This window comes from Peromyscus leucopus, chromosome 1, assembly GCF_004664715.2.
Source record: "Peromyscus leucopus breed LL Stock chromosome 1, UCI_PerLeu_2.1, whole genome shotgun sequence".
Classification (NCBI taxonomy): Eukaryota; Metazoa; Chordata; class Mammalia; order Rodentia; family Cricetidae; genus Peromyscus; species Peromyscus leucopus.
The window spans coordinates 41,167,823-41,184,831 of NC_051063.1; the positions used below are offsets into that span (position 1 = coordinate 41,167,823).

A 17,009-nucleotide genomic window follows, 5' to 3' on the forward strand; every position below is an offset into this window, starting at 1 on the left:
ACCCAACCACAGTAACACCTAACCCTGGAACTCACTTCCAAACTCCCTTCATCTGGGGTCCAGATCATGAAAGGAGCAGGAGAGCCAGCCAGGTCTCCTCCCAAAGCTTAGGGGACAGCGCTCAAGGTGACTTTTTGTCTTAACATGTCTATTTTGCCTGCGTGGACACATGTGCCTACCGAGTCCAGAAGACAGCATCAGAGCCCCTGGAACGGGAATTACAGAGAGTTGTGAGCCACCATGTGAGTGCTGGGAATCAAACCCGAGTCTTCCATGAGAGCAGTCAGTGCTCTAACCACTGAGCCTTCTCTCCGGCCTCCAGAAAGTATTGAAAATGCACTCCCATTCCAAAGAGTGACTGCTCTCCCCTGAAACTGATTAGCAGGTGCCAACTCCGTTGCCTTTACGCACATGGCTCTTCACTGCCAGATTCTTGAGAAAGAAAACTCTTCCAAGGTCACTGTGTTTGAAACAACAGAGGAGGTACAGCCCCACCCCCCAACACACCCAGCCATCACAGTTTACCAAGAACTCAGGCAAGCCATGGAAACAAGAGGATCTACTCTAGGAAGACAGAAGTCAAAATTTATAAGCCTTTTCCCACCCCTTTCCGCTGCTGGAAGAAACACGGTATTACCTGTCCCCACTTGCCAGAGGGCACAACAAAGGTCTGAAAATGTGCGGTGACCTAGAACTAGACTCAGGATGGATGACGGAAGAGACAGAGGGCTCCTGGTGGGACTCCAGGGACTGATGTCCAGGAGACTTGCAAGCTTTGACGTTCATTCCACGATGGCCACTGCATCACACAGACTGTGAACCTGGGCCAGCTAACCTCTCTGGGCCACTTCTCTTGGCACACTCCCAGGCTAGCCATTTCCGTGATGAGCAGGCCGGAGTTAGGAAGCCTGTGTGAGGCTGCATCAAAGCGAAGCTGAATATTTCATTTCCAGCTGCTGGCTATCAGAAACTAATTAAGTGGAGGATGAATGTAAACTTCATATTTAAATTTTTTAAAATTTATTAGGTGTGTACAAGTGTTTGCCTACATGTATATATGTGCACGATATTCATGCCTGGGGCCCAGGGAGGTGATTAGAAGTCACTGGATCCCCTGGAACTGGAGTTATGGATGGTTGTGAGCTGCCATGTGGGTGCTGGAAAATGAACCCAGGTCCTCTCCAAGAGCAACCAGTGCTCTTAACCACTGAGACATATCACTGGCCCTCAACTTCATACTTTTGATGAGAAGTGCCTGGCACACAAGTTGCTACTGATACTCTGGGTGAAGTGTGGTCCAAATCAATGGTGGGAACAACAAATGTGCTTTTGCCGTGAAGCAGGGTGTCTTGATGCAGCCAAGTGCACCTGTGGTGGAGTAAGGACCATTCTTGTATATACCACAGGGACCTGGAGACAGAAAGCAGGAATCTAGAGATGCACTGTGAAGGCCAATCTGAGTGTTCTCCACTTGATTAGGGGGAATGGGTAGTCCTAAACTGACAGATACTACCAAGCTCTGTCATCTGAGACCCAAAAGAACTAGCAGAATCTGAAAACTTTTTTAGCCTCTCTAAGAATGATGATATCGCCGGGCAGTGGTGACATCGAATGTTTTTAATCCCAGCACTCTGGAGGCAGAGGCAGGTGCATCTCTGTGAGTTTGAGGCCAGCCTGGTCTACAAAGTGAGTTCCAGGCAGCTGGGACTGTTACACAGAGAAACCCTGTCTCAGGGAGAAAAAAAAAAAAGAATGATATCAGGCCGGGTGGTGGTCCCGTCAAATGTCTTTAATCCCAGCACTCTGGAGGCAGAGGCAAGCGGATCTCTGTGAGTTCAAGGCCAGCCTAGTCTACAGAGTGAGATCCAGGACAGCCACCAAAACTACATAGAGAAACCCTGTCTTGAAAAACAAGCAAGCAAACAAACAAAAAGAATGATGATACCTGCCAATATATTGTCAGAAAACCCTTAAGCAAAGAAGGTGAGAGGCCCAGGAGCAAAGGATGGACCCAGCATCTTCTGACTCTCGTGCCCTGCGACGCAAACTCCAGCAGAGTTCCCTGAACAATGACTCACTAAGAGAAACAGAGGGAGCTGACAGGATACTCAATTTGCCGCTAAGAGAACGAAGGCAGGCAAGAAAAATGCCAGACACTGAACACCAAGAGGTGCGGCTGTCCTCACTCTGAGAGCATCTACGTCTGAGTCCAGCCCAAATCAGGACCGATGGATCAGCGAGACAGCTCAGCGGGTAACAGCGTTTGCTGCGCAAGCCGGACAGCCTGAGTTTAATCGCTGGAATCCATGCTGCAAGTAAAGAGTGACTCCTGAAAACTGCCCTCTGACCTCCACATGCACTGCCACAGCATGTGTGTCCCATACCTTCCCACACACACACAACAGTAATAATAATAATAATAATAATAATAATAATAATAATAATAATAATAGACAGGGCTGGAGATGGCTCAGTGGTTAAGAGCACTGGCTGCTCTTCCAGAGGACCTGGATTTAATTTCTAGCACCCACATGGCAGCTCACAACTGTCTGGGTGTCTGACCCCTCTTTTGGTCTCTGTGGACACAGGACCTATCCTTGGTATACAAACACAGATGCAGGCAAACACTTATACACATAAAATAAATAAATCTTAAGAAAAAAGAAGACGCACAGGGCCCCCAGGACTGCTTTCTGAACATCTGCTCACAGCACTATTACCACCCCGTGGGTGTTTCAGCAGCACGGCCCACGTGCTGGGACATGGCCAACACGGTCCATGAGGGCGGGCACCGTTAGCCAAGCAGGGACCCACAGGTACAACCCTGGCTTCTGGAGAACCGAAATGGGAGAAAAGCCGCTAACGGGGGTCTCTTCATCTTTCCACATCTCTCTGAACAGTTGTGCAATCTCGGATGAGAGGAGGAATCGACGAGAAATCCTTCCTACACTAGCAATGGAGGGAAATCCAGAGTTAACTGTTCACGTCGTGCAGTGCACCAAGGGTGGAAAGAGATGTCTGTACCAAAGAAAATGAAGAGGAAAGCGGGGTTCACTATAATCAGACCCGACTGGGTGAAACTGAGCCAGTGTTGGGCGTGGTGATGCACACCTTTAATCCCTGCCACTACTTGAGGGGCCGAAGCGCTTGGATCTCTAGAGTTCCAGGCCACAGAGTGAGACCCTGTCTCTCCAGACAGACAGACAGACAGACAGAGAAGCTGAAGCTGGAAGAGCATTTCGGATACGCACAGGATTGAGAAGTTTGAACTCACTGCTTATTGAAAACTAAGTCTCATAAAAACTTTTTAGCCTCTCTTAAGAATGATGCTATCAGGCCAGTGGTGGTGGTGGTGGTGGTGGTGGTGGTGGTGTGGCATTAATCCTTTAATGCCTTTAATCCCGGCACTCTGGAGGAAGAGGCAAGTGCATCTCTGTGAGTTCAAGGCCAGCCTGGTCTACAGAGTGGCTCATAATGGGCTCAACTTTGTAATACAATTTTTAATCCTAGCTCTTAAATTCTCATATACAAGATCCTCTCCTACAACATTAATGGATTATGTCCATTTCTTAGGATGTGATGTGGTACAATGGTTACATTGAATAACAAAACTCTTTTCTAAAAAGAAAAAATTTGTTTTTGAGGGCTGTGGTTGGCTCCTGCCTTTAATCGCAGTACTCAGGTGGTAGAGGTAAGCAGATCTCTGTGAGTTCAAGGCCAGCCTGATCTACACAGTGAATTCCAGGACAGCCAGGCTACACAGTGAGGCCCTGTCTCAAAAACAGAAAGGGGGGGGGAGTGGGAAAACCCATGCAATAGGAGAAAATATGCAACTTATGCATCTGGTAAGAGTCATAGACTTCCTAACCATGGGATTCTTCAGAGGCATAGTCGTTAATGTCTATCCCTCTCCAAAAGAAGCAGACTTCTCTGGCCATACGGACCTCGAATCACAGATGCTGGCCGTGGCGCTGTCCTGGCCATGCCGATAGCAGCGAGGCAGCTCAGAGGTACAGCGTCTGAGGAGCAAACGCAAGAGCTCAGCCCATTGCCAGTGCTAGGGAAAACAGACCGAGGCGGCCCGGAGAGGTTAGCGGGCTCCTGCCTGAACGGTGGGTGCCACAGCCATGTCTGCAATGGCCATCGGAGGCGCTTTAAAGGCAAGATCACTGTCCCATCTGTCACATAAAGGCACTTAAGCTGGGCAGAAGACTGGATGTCTCCTTCCAAAAGACTTACACAAATACCACTAAGCCTATGAAAAGGGCTGTGGCAGAGTGCTTGCCCAGCATATATGAGGTCCTAGGTTTGGTTCTCAGCCCCGGAAAAAGAAAAAACGTACAGAGTCAGGTTTTCCACCCTAAACAATCAACCAAAACAAACAGCAAAAGTCAACACCACTAGTCACTAGGAAAATGCAGATAAAACCTCAGTGAGAAACAGTCACACCCCCTCCTCCATGGTAAAGCAAAACAAAACAACCCACAAGTTAGCAAGTCTTGGAAGTCACGAGAGACCTCAGATCCTCATCTACAGCTGCTGAGGGTGTGAAGGACGCAGCTCCTTCACCAACAGCCCAACCAGCTCCCAAAGGTAAACACGGTCACCTCAACAGCACGTGACCCAGCAACTCTGCGCAGGTCATCGCTGGGAGCTCTGAAAATTTACTGAACACTTGTAGACCAAAGTTCACTGCAGCACTGTTCACACTTACATACCAATGTTCACACTTACAGACCAATGTTCACCGCAGCGCTGTTCACACTTATAGACAGTGGCCCAGCGTTATAAATAAACGGAAAACTACTTTCCCCTAGCTGGACCTCTGAAGGCAAGAGGGTCCTTGCCACCAGCAGGCCTACCACAGTCTCCCAAACACTTCGTCACAGCTGTCCATCTGCTCAAATTGCCACGGTCTGACCAAGAAATATGATACCAGGTGGATCTCTATGAGTTCCAGCCAGCCAAGGCTACACAGCGAGACCCTGTCTCAAAAAGCTGGGGGGCGGGGAGTTGCAGGAAAAGAAAAAAAAATGAGCCCACTGGGCATGGTGGCGCACACCTTTAACCCCAGCACTTGGGAGGCAGAGGTAGGCGGATCTCTGTGAGTTCGAGGCCAGCCTGTTTACAAAGTGAGTTCTAGGACAGCCAGAGCTGTTACACAGAGAAACCTGTCTGGAAAACACAAAATGAATAAACAAAGAAAGAAAGAAAACCAATGCTGGGAAAACACTTCTCTGATATGCAACCTGATGCACAGGCCTCAGGGACTACTACAACAGTCTAAAGTTAACCAAAGCAGATTTTTAATTCCTCCACTGTGGGAGGCGCCAAGGGCACTGGGAAAACCAGGAATGTTAAACACACAAGGTTGTTCCTTCAATTCACAACCTGTTATCAGCCTAGAAGGCTGGGAGTGGGTTAATAGCCTGGTGACCACAACCTATCTTCCCCAGACCCTTATCAAGAATTTGTCAGTCTATAGAACCTGTCTTTATGGAAGGTGTCACATGTAGTCAATCTACAGACCCCATCTTTATAGGAGATATCACGTATACTTTACAAAGAGTTTTGATGCAGTCATGTTTTAATCCTTATTGTGCACATAGGACCGAGCTAATCATCACCAGGAAAGTTTTCATCAAATTGTGCTATGCTTAGATATGCCTAAAATAAATTACTGGGGTCAGACTCCCCAAGTTTGAACTAACACTGGCTACTGAATCATGTTGCAGGAAACTGACTCTTGCGGATCTTACTCTACTGGCTGTGGTGGTCACAGAGGTAACCCCCATCCATTCCACCCCACTCCAATCCGGGCACTCCACTGACATCCTGGGTCCAGGAACAGAGACGTCTCGAGGCTTCCCCAAAGGAAAGCTAACACCGACCGAGTGGTTACTATGCGGCAGGCACCGTTGTTTTAGGAGTATTACCGACAAGCGCTAACTCCCACTACAATTCTATAACAGCATGCTTATTATCCCCATTTTACAGGCAAGGAAACCAAGTTAATCACAGAGCTCGCAGCTCTACGGGCGGTGGGGTGGAGCTCCTTTCTGAGGCAGGGGGTCAGCTCCTCAGCCCTCTCAACAGTGCTGCTTCCAAGGGCCCCACATCTCTGACGAGCAAACAGAGAAACGAATGGAGTTGGGCATAGTGGCTCATGTCTATGATCCCAGGACTTGGAAAGTTGAGGTGGCAGAACTGTTTGGGGTTCGAGGCCAGCCTGGGCCAAGAGTGAAACTCTGAAGGAATAAGAGGAAGGAGGGAAGGGGGGGGGGGTCAGAGAGGGCCTTGCTCTGTTCAGGGGAGGAGAACACAGACTGACTGACTGACTTGTGGCAATCGGAATCAACCTCCACTCTTCTAACACCACCTGCTTCTCATGGCCCAAGGCCCACAAACCACTTCCTTAGCACCTAGGCCAGCATGTCTAGCCTTTAACTACGGGCTCGCTGCCCTTGAGTGAACCCTGCCTGTCCTTGTTCGTGGGAATTATGAACTGCAGACGGGAAGGAGGCTGGAGCTGAGCAAACAAGATAGGCTTCTGAGGAAGTAGACTGAAATGGTCCCAAGCTGCCCACACTGACGGACAGTCAGAGGCTTGCCGCCACAGGTACGAAGAAGCGGACCTTCCACACATGGGGGTAATGAGCCCCTGCCCACCGTGCTGGGGATATAAACAGAGAGCAACGTGGCACTACACTCTCTATTTTAAATGTTCCTGTAGCCAACCCTGTAGTTTTCAATTCTCTGTCCAGGAATCCGACCAAGGCACAGAGAGTAGTATGGTACTGTGCAGGGTGGTTAAACAGAGCGGGAGCATACTGGCATTTTAAAAGATCAGAGGGCTCAGGACACGGCTCAGTGCGGGGAGCACTTGCTGTATGTATAAGCAGAAAGACCAGAGTCTGGATCCCAGCCACACCACTAATCTCATTATATAAGTTATTAACATATAAAAATCACTATTTATGCAAATTACTACATAGGTAGTCCTTGAAAAAAAGGTTAGGTGGGTGATATATAAAAGTTGGCTCCAGGGCTGGAGAGATGGCTCAGAGATTAAGAGCACTGACTGCTCTTCCAGAGGTCCTGAGTTCAATTCCCAGCAACCACATGGTGGCTCACAACCACCTGTAATGAGATCTGGTGCCCTCTTCTGGCCTGTAGTCATACATGCTGTATACACAATAAATAAATAAATCTTAAAAAAAAAATAAAATAAAAGTTGGCTCCAATTGCCACAACTAAATCACTACCTCTCCCTGCCTCCCCCAGCAAGGGGGCCTTCCTTTCTTTATATTCCTTCCTATATTTATAGATTTATATAGGAAGAATCTATAAATATATATTGGAGACAGAAAGGCACCAAATAGACAGCAAACCATACTTTTCCACTTTTTGCTTTAAATCTTTTTGGATTTCTGTATTATCTGCCATTGTTATGAGCATGTGCTGATTTGTGGAATTAAAACCATCAGTATAAGAAAAAGGGGTCACTAAAACTCAGATGAAAGCAGTGAGTTCTTCTCTAGGGAGAAGAAGCAGATGGGAGCCACAGCTGACCTCAGGCCAAGTGGGACCGCTCCAGGTTTTCTGTTCCCACCCTTGAAAGTACATCAGGAGGGTCTGTAAACTCAAAGAGGAATTACTCCACAAACAAGAAAGGAGCAAGCTGGCTGAACTGGCCACCCTGGTCAACTCTATATCCAGTCCCAAAGAACTCCAGTGGTCCTGCCTCCTGATGCAGAAGGTCACATCTGGCAGCTGCCCTCTCAAAAGGACCACAAGGAAAAAGAATAGACAGATCTCCTCCTCAATAAGTCCTCATCTTCTGTTCTTTCTGTGTTTGGTCAGACTGCCAGGGAGAATTAGAGGAAAGTGCACACCTTTAAACCCAGCACTTGGGAGGCAGAGGCAGGTGGATAACTGTGAGTTTGAGGTCAGCCCAGACTATACAGTAAGTGCCAGGAGAGCCAGGGCTATGTAGAGAGACCCTGTCTCGAAACAAACAAAAATTTTATATGAACAAAAGAAACTGGAGGATGGCACCCCAAAACCAGCGTGTTGCCATGCCCAAACTGATCACTTCCTCCATGAACACAGGCTTCCAAGCTGAAAGAATATGTAATAAAAGAAAGTTACAACACAAGATGTTTCTTGCTGGATATTTGAAAATCTAACTAGACGTGTTTTTGTAACTCTATTCTGGGACCCACCCTTCCAAACCACAAGATTTGTGCCAGCTTACACTTCTTTTCACCTTTTCCAAAACAGCTTGTGAAAGTTCAAGCCTATAAAATTCCTGAGATCCTGAAGCAAAACAGCCTCGGCATCATGCCAGCATTGGCCCGGGGAAATGATGGACATAGCTCACCCAGCTTTCCTGGTGTGGTGGTGCATGCTTTCAATCCCAGCACCCGGGAGCAAAGACAGGCAGGTCTAAGTCCAGTGCCAACCTGGTCTACATAGTTACAGAGTGAGTTCCAGGCCAGTCGGGATACACAGTGAGACCCTGCCTCAGAAAAAAAAAAAAAAAAAAAAAAAAAAGCCAGGTATGTCGTGGTGGCACACACCTTTAATCCCAGCAGAGGCAGGCAGATCTCTTGAGTTCAAGGCCAGCCTGGTCTACAGAGTGAGTCCCAGGACAGCCAAGGCTACTCAGAGAAACCCTGTCTCAAGAAAAACAAAAATAAATAAACACAACACACACACACAACTCATCTATTTTCCCACAGAAGAAAGTGTAAGCCGGTGGTTGGTGGTGGGACACACCTTTAAACCTTTAACCCCAGTACTTGAGGCAGAGGCAGGTGGATCTCTGAGTTTAAGGCCAGCCTGGTCTACACAGAGAAACCTTATCTCCAAAAAAAAAAAAAAAAAAAAAAAGAAGAAGAAGAGAAAGAAAGAAAGAATAGTGTGGATAAGAAAAAAGCCAAAAGTAAACACAACTGAGCTGGGAACGTCACTGGGTGATCAGAGTCCCCAAACCCTGTTCCCTGCAGGACTGGTTACAGGAAGTCTTGAGAAGGTGACCTATTTTAATCCCCACATTAAGAGTTCCCCAAACTGGCTCAACAGGCCATGGGGTTCAACAGGATGGGATCCTCTTCCCTTTTCTGACCTCCCAAGTTTCAGTGTTCTGGATTTATCTGTGTTTGTGGTTTTCACATCCCACATACAGTTCAGGCCAGACTCAGCTCCACCTAGTGGAACTGAAAAGCATTTCTACACGGATGCCGCAGGTCCTCAGCTGACACTCTTCTGTCACTCCGTGGCTGGCTGTGTGGTTAAACATGGAACTGGGGGTCCCCAGTGGTATGCAAGATGGAAAATGAACCAGGCCACTGATGGTCACACAATTAGTCCTGGCCACACAGGGCCTAAGAACTAAGACAAGCAATGGACACATTCTCCCAGGGGTCTGGTTGGCGAGACACTCACAAAGCAGGTGGGATTCTGAAGCCGAGGCCACCCGAGGTGTCCCCAACACCCAGGAAGACTTGCCTGCAGGTCCCAAACACAGACTAGCTGCACCTGCAGCCTTGAATGTCGGCTCTCCTTTAGACTTAGCCTAACTCAGCCATCCGGCCTCCCGGGGCGGCAGAAGCCGAGACCACTCAGTGGTTTCCACAGACTGAGAGTGTGCGTGAGAACAAGCCAGGGATCCTATGGCCAAGAGGAGCCAAGCCTTGGAGTGAGCAAAGGAAAAAGTTCTAAAACCCTGACTCAGTTCAGATTTGGTTATGGGGCAAAACCAAATTATGTTCTTAAACTGAAACCACAAGGGCAGATCAAAGCCGGAGAGAAGAAAGTTCAAGACGGGGTGAGTGGGAGGTGGGGGGGAGGGTCACCTGCTCACTGAACCGGAGACCAAAGACTGCTCCATCCAGATGTTGGACGCCGGCTGACAGAACAAAGCTGACTGGTGGAGGGCAGCACTGACTTCACGGCCACCACATCAGCACTCTAAACCGCCCCACCGAAAGCTTGCCACCAGGGCAGAAAGAAGGCTCAGTGGGATGGAGGAGCCATCCGGTAGGAGAGCATGCGTGCACACTCAGAGTGGACACTCGGTCAAGTCAGTAAATCTCTGGCACGCCATCCACACACTGTTCCTCTTGGTAGGAGGCCTGACCTCAAACCGTACATGGCAGACGCTGGAAACCAGAGGGTTTCTTACCTCGGCCAGACCACCCCCTGGTTGTGAGATGCTGTCTTGAGCAGCGGGAGATGGCAAGCGGACTCCTGGTTCTCACAGGTGGGATGCCAGCCACACTCTCAACACATCTCCAGACACTGACAACTGTCCTCTGGAGGGCACAAAATGACCCTTAATGAGAATCGCCATTTTAAACCCACAGAGTCACCATGAACAGTGGTCTACACAGATAACCGATAGGAAACCCTAACTCCAGATACATGAGAGAATCGAGCAGCCAAGTTACACTCCAGACCTGGGTCCCTCCAGCCAGCTGCCAGCAGCGTGCCAAATACAATGCACTCTGCGGACCATCAATAAGAATCACAGCGATGATGATGATGATGATTATGTTTAAGTGCATCTAAGAGTCTTCTCTATATTGTATTTCCCCCTCATAAGTCTGTGCGACACATGCTAATGCTACTCTTATTTTGAAGAGGAGGACACTGAGGCCCAAGAGACTAAATAACTTGCTCAGTAGTGTTATAATTGGAACTCAGATGGCCCAACCACAGAGCCCATGACCCCATGACCTTCCCATGGTGTGGGGCTGTGCCAAACCCACATGCTGGAAGCTGTTAGAACACACTGCCCATGATGTAGTCAATAGCTATATGTAGCTATTCGATGTAAAGTAAACACCATGCCACTCTGGACAGCAGTCTGGCAGTTCCTTGAAAAGTTATCCAGAGTTACCCGTTGACCCAGTAGTGAGGTATCTAGACAGAACTGAGAACAGAAGCCAGTGTGGTTTACACTTATCCCCCAGCACTGGGGTGACTGATGCAGGAGTGGTGAACCTCAGGCAGCTTGGCTACAAAGTGAGACCCTGTATCCAAAACAAAACAAAACAAAATCCGTGAGCCACCAAGACGGCTCAGTAGGTGAGGACGCCCCCAGAGAGCCTGGCCATCAGGGTTCCACTCCTCCAGGCTGCCCTCTGACCTCCACACCCACCATGCACATGCACCCGAATGCAGGTATGCACACACATAATAAACAAACAAATGTGGGAGAAAATCAAAACATGTATCTATGCAAAAATGTCTACACCACCGTTCCCTGTAGCATTATCCCTGACAGCGTCAAAGTGGAAACAGCCCAAACGACTACCAATTGATAAATAGATAAATATAAAATATGGGGCATCCACGCCCTAACAAGAAACCAAGTGGGGCTGGGGAGATGGCTCCCTGAGAAGGAACATTTGTCCTGTAACCACGAGGATCTAAGTTCAAATCTCCGGCGCCCACACAAAAAATACTGGGCAGAGTGTGACCTGAGAACCCAGCACTATCAGGAGGAGCTAGGCAGATCCAAGAGCTCGGGGTCCAGTTAGCACTGCCAAGGCAAGCTTCAGTTCAGTAAGACCATCTCAAGGCAGCGAGATGGGGTGACAGTCCTGCTCCGGCCCACACATGGGCGCATGCGCACACAGACCCATATCCTCATAGGCATGTACCACACACAAACACCACACACAAAGAAACTGATGCATGCCACAACACAGGGCAAAAAAGGCATTATGGTCAGTAAGAGACGCCAGTCTGGGTCCCTGCTTTATATGAAATGAGCAGAACAGGCAAGTCCAGGGAAACAGAGGGACGAGCAAGTGCTGAGGCTGGTGGAAAGGGAAGTGGGATGGGGACTGCTAGCTGTCACGGGCTTCCTTTGGAGGGTGACAAAGTGTTCTAAAATGTTAAGAGCAGGAGGACGGTGACATGATTCTGCGACCGTATGAAAATAGGTAATTTATTAGGTAAGTTTTATTGTTGGTTTTGAGGCAGCCTTGGCTGGCCTGGAACTCACTATGTAAACCAGGCTGGCTTTGGATTTTATGTAAGATTTTAAAGGTGTGAAAATATAATAAAAATGATAAACCAGGCGGTGGTGGCGCAAACTTTAATCCCAGCACTTGGGTGGCAGAGGCAGGCAGATCTCTGTGAGTTCGAGGCCAGCCTGGTCTTGCAAAGAGAATTCCAGGACAGCCAGGGAGCTACATAGAGAAACCGTCCTGAAAAACAAAACAACAACAAAAAGATATAAAAATGAAATATGGTTTCAAACTCAGTTTCTCAGGTACCTTAGCCAAAATACAAGCACTGACAGGCACAGGCAGCGGAGCAGCCACTGGACTGCACAGCCCAGGCAGAAGTCCCTTCCAACACCACGGAAAGTGCCACCAGAGACCACAGGGCTTCCTCAGCGCTGCCTCAGCACTCCACCAAAGCTGCCTGGCCTCCCTGGCCACATCTGACTTTCTGACTGCACACCTCCACTCAAAGCTTCCACATGAGCCGGACATCACCGCTCATGGCTCTCCGGTTTCTCCTCCCTCACACTCTGCCCATATCTGATGCCGCAAGCGCATCAAGTCCAAATGCCTATGTCTCCATGAAACCTTCCCCTGGCTGCTCAGCCTCCACCTGCCCCCGCAGAGTCCAAGGCTTGCCCCTCATCCTACGTTTGCACCTCCACTCAAACACAATCCCTCCGGATTATAACTCATGTGTGTGCTTCTCCTCCTCCACTCCCGATTACCAGATCCTTGAGGTAAGAAGGGATTCTGATGGTTTCCAGAACCTGCTGGAGTTCAGAAATGTCCACTAAGTGGAATTCTAACAGAAAGGTTTACAGAACTCAGGAAATGATTTTCGATAAAATGCTCACTTTGGAATAGCCAAACAGCTTATGAAAACAAGGAAAAGGGGCTAGCTTCTGTAAGACACACAATCCTACTGTTCTACAGGAAGTTAGGAAAGTGACTGCCCAGGAATGCTATTTGTATGACCAGAGACGTTCAAGGCTATCCTAGACTACACAGCAGGTTCAAGCCTGGCTTGGGCTCCACGAAACTTTGCCTCCAGATAACAAGAGAGAGGGTGTGGGGGATGGAGCCCGGTGTGTGGTGCTTCCTGGATCCTAGTACTCAGAGGTGGAGGTGCGAGCATCCCAAGTCGGCAGTCTGGGAATGGAGCAGGGGTTCTAAACTAAAACCTAAGCCACGAGAGACAAGTAGAGTTGGTGTGAACTCGAGGGGCGTAGCAAGAAAAAGCAGGAATGAGGCCCAACTGAACTCCAAGTTTTGAAGTTGGCAGAGGAACTGTAAAGATGGTATCTGCCGGTTGTCCCCAGCCCACAGGATCACCTATGGATAGAGACCTTTCTACTAAAACTTTAAACAAACAGCATCAGAAGGAAAGGAACTCTCCATTAGCTCAAGCATAAATTAACTGGAGGAAACAAATGCCAAGGCCTTCCTGTTTGCAAACTGAAGCTTTTTTATTCTTTTCAGATTCAAGGAATCCCATCTGTGAGTCACGATGCCCTATGAGAGAGTTCCTAATTGTAGGAGTCCCTAGGCTGGTGAACTTTCCTGGTCTGTACGGCAAGAGACGACCATTATGAAGAGCTGGTAACAGGAAAAAGCCACTCATAAATACATATATTTCACATATTCAGTGTGCATATAGCTGGGCATGGTGGTATACACCTGTAATCCTACCACTTGCAGGCTGAGGCAGGAGGATCACAGGAAGTTGGTGATCAGCCTGATCAACACACTGAGTTCCAACCAGGGCTATAGCTAATAAGATCCTGTCTACAGCACTCGGGAGACAGAGGCAGGCGATCTCTATGAGTTCGAGGCCAGCCTAGTCTACAGAGGACAGTCAAAGCTACATAAAGAAACCATGTCTTGAAAACAAAAACAAAACAAAAAAAAAAAATAAATAAATAAATAAATAAATAAATAAATAAATAAATAAATAAATAAATAAAGGATCCTGTCTAAACTACACCCACCCACCCCTACTCTGGCCAACACAGATCCTACCATGTGGCCCAGTGGTTAGACTGCTAAACCCTGTAAAAAAAATAGAGAAAGATGGCATTTGACAGATTCATTTCAGAGAGGGAGACACCGTGATGTACCCATACCACATTCCACACAGAGTTCAAGGTCCCACCTGAGTGACCTGGGGGTCACTATAGAAATGAAGGACTGAAGGATGTTCCCTGACAGATGCTCTCTGCAACGGTTTCCCTTGCTGACATGTACAAAACCAAAACCCCAAACAAAAACCCTAAACTGACTAAGCTGTGTTGGATTCAGAGTTAATAATTATATTGTAACTTCCATTCCAAAGGTTAAAAACCAAACCACAAATTTCACCATAGATAGCTGGCATCACTGATTGGACGGAAGGGCCGGGGGAGAAGGGGTGAGAGGAGAGTGTAAAGGTGTCACGGGGACGTGTGGAAAGGGTAGGGAGAGGTAGGCAGTGCCTAACAAAAACTTTCCCTCTCCACAGGAACTGGACGTAAGCACACGACAGCTGTGGTCAGTGCCAGCACCAACCAAACGGAACAAAGTACAAAAGCCACCCTGTCCCCAGAATGAGTACTGGAAGTGCCAGAAATGTAAGAAAGCAGCCTGTGACTGACAAGCTGTGATTAGGACCATACACGGAAGACGCTTTCCCACATCTCACCATCCCCAGCTCCAGGATGTGGCAGGAACCACCACTTTCCGATTCTTTTCCTTGAAGAAGGGGATCTGGTTCCTACTAGCAACCAGCCCACCTCAAAAGGCTCCACATTCCTAATCAACCCCACCAGCAAAGTGACTGAATGACTATAAGGAACAGCCCTCAGAGACAGCCACAGAAATGGAAGAGCAAATTCATTCCATAGTCTCTTCTGTCAATACCTGTACTTAACTTTACGGTCCTGCCATTTATAGTTAACTAAGAAAACCAAGAACCTCGACAAAGGCCAAAAACTACAGGGTTCCAGCCCTAGACAGGAACATATTCAAGGTCCTTCGCGTCTGATTCCCCAGATAAACATACCCCAGCCCATTAAGACACAGCAATAGATAAGTGACAAACTGTAGCATACACACAAAGGGGAGTATTATTTGGTCACAATATGGATGAACCTTAAAAACATGATGGTATGCGAACATTACACAAACTACCTGGAACAGGTCAATCCACAGAGGCAGAGCGCATGCAGACTGGTGGTGGTCAGAGCTGGGGGCGGGGGGCGGGTGTGGAGACAGGGAGTAGCCAGTTATGGGGACAGGCTTTTCTTGGGGATGATCCAGCTGTTTGGGAACTAGACAGAGGCGGTGGTTGCACAACACGGGGAATGTACTGAATGCCACTGAGCGATTCGCTTTAACACTGTTGGTTTTGCGGCGTGCATGTCAACGCACTGGAAAATCTATCAAATCACAGAACTTGGGGGGATGAAGGAAAAGGATCTTGAGTTCAAGGCCAGCCTGACCTACATAGCAAGATCCTGTCTCAAACAACACAAAACTCAATCATCTGCGGGTTTTGCTTTTTGTCTTAGGAAGAGGACATTCAGGAGCAAAACAAGATCCGTGTGTAAGGGCTGCCCTGAAGCTCTAAGGGAAAGGCACGGACTTCGCTAGCCATTTCTGCTCTTCATCAAAACAGCCAAGTGTTACGTTGTACAGGCTGTCCCTGCACTGTCTGGGCATGTGAGTGCTTTTCTGAAAAACAGACAATGAAGGGAATAAAGTGAAGAAAATAAGAGGAGACGACCTTTGCCAAACTGAACAGAGGAGGGGTTATTCCCCTACAGCACCCCACCCAACTTGGCACCAAGAGTAACGCTTCAATTAGGGTTTCGAAACAGCTAGCCTGAGCTAGAATCAGCACAAGCAAGCTTCCCTGACTGGACAAAGAGCAAGCCACCCAGCAAGAAAAGCCAGGGTGCTCCATTTGCTGCATCAGAACCACCTTTTGCTCAAAAGCTCTGAGCTGGCTCAGATCAGCACCGGTGACTTATTCTAACCAGGACAGCCAGCCTAACAGCATGGGCTTCTCACAGCTCCGATGTGCCCCTCCTCCTGAGGGGTTCTACTCTACCTCAACCCTCCTGCCTTCCAAGAACCCTACCTCCAACAACATACCACCAACGTGCCATGCTTTACAGCACTAACTAAAATAGAGCCAAGATGCCCTCGGAATTTTCCTTTGTCCAGCCTGAAATAAATATCCTGCCGGACCCTCCTCCCTCCGGGGCCAGTAAGTAACCTGTGATCCCTACATACACTGGTGTGCACAGTCTCTGGCTCCTGACTCCACTGCGGAGCAGAAATGAGCCCCACATGCGCCACTGTGCATCAATATCCAGGAATAGTCCCTCCAGCGCACCTACCATACCTGCCCTCTCAGAAGACCCTCAAGTCGCCTGGCACCATTGCCTCTGACATCCAAATCGTCACAGGTGTCCCTCAGCTAAACACCAAAGCCCCCTTCACCCTGTCCATGCCAGGCATGGGCGTTCCTCCCGAGAGGACTCAACTCTTTGCAAACAACTCTCCCTGACACCCACTCCAGCCAGGCCTCGACCACCCCGGACCCCCAGGCTGGCCCAGATGCCCTCCCCTTACCTGCGGGGGCTCAGCCCTGACTGACAGGGAGCTGGGCAGCGCCTGGAGGAGCAGGAGCGCCATGCCACCCAGGAGCCTTCTCCTCTCCATCCCCCTCCTGCTCCTGCTCCTCCGCCACGGCGCCGCCACCCCTCCTCCTCCTCCCTCTCTTCTTCCCTCTGCTTCCTTCTTCCCTTCTTTTCCTGTTTCGCTCTCCCCTCCCGCTTCCGGCTCGGCTCCACCCCGCCCCAGGCAAAATGCCCTCCCAGATACGGAGGAGGGTCTCCAGTTCCCGCGCCTCATTGGCTCCTGTCTCCCATCCATTGGTCCAAATAGCTGTGTGTCTAGTGCTAGTCCCAGCCCCCCTCGTGCTGGGTGATTTAGCCAATG

The 17,009-nt window shown here is 48.8% G+C and overlaps 1 protein-coding gene across 1 annotated transcript in view; it reads right to left on the bottom strand.

Annotated features, from left to right (window-relative positions):
• The window catches only part of Wbp1l (WW domain binding protein 1 like), a 62,870-nt gene extending 46,074 nt beyond the window's left edge, over positions 1-16,796 (bottom strand). Inside the window, 1 exon segment of the mRNA XM_028874686.2 lies at positions 16,641-16,796. Coding sequence (XP_028730519.1) covers positions 16,641-16,730 — 90 coding nt within the window. The 5' untranslated portion in view covers positions 16,731-16,796.
• Positions 16,797-17,009: the final 213 nt, after the last annotated feature.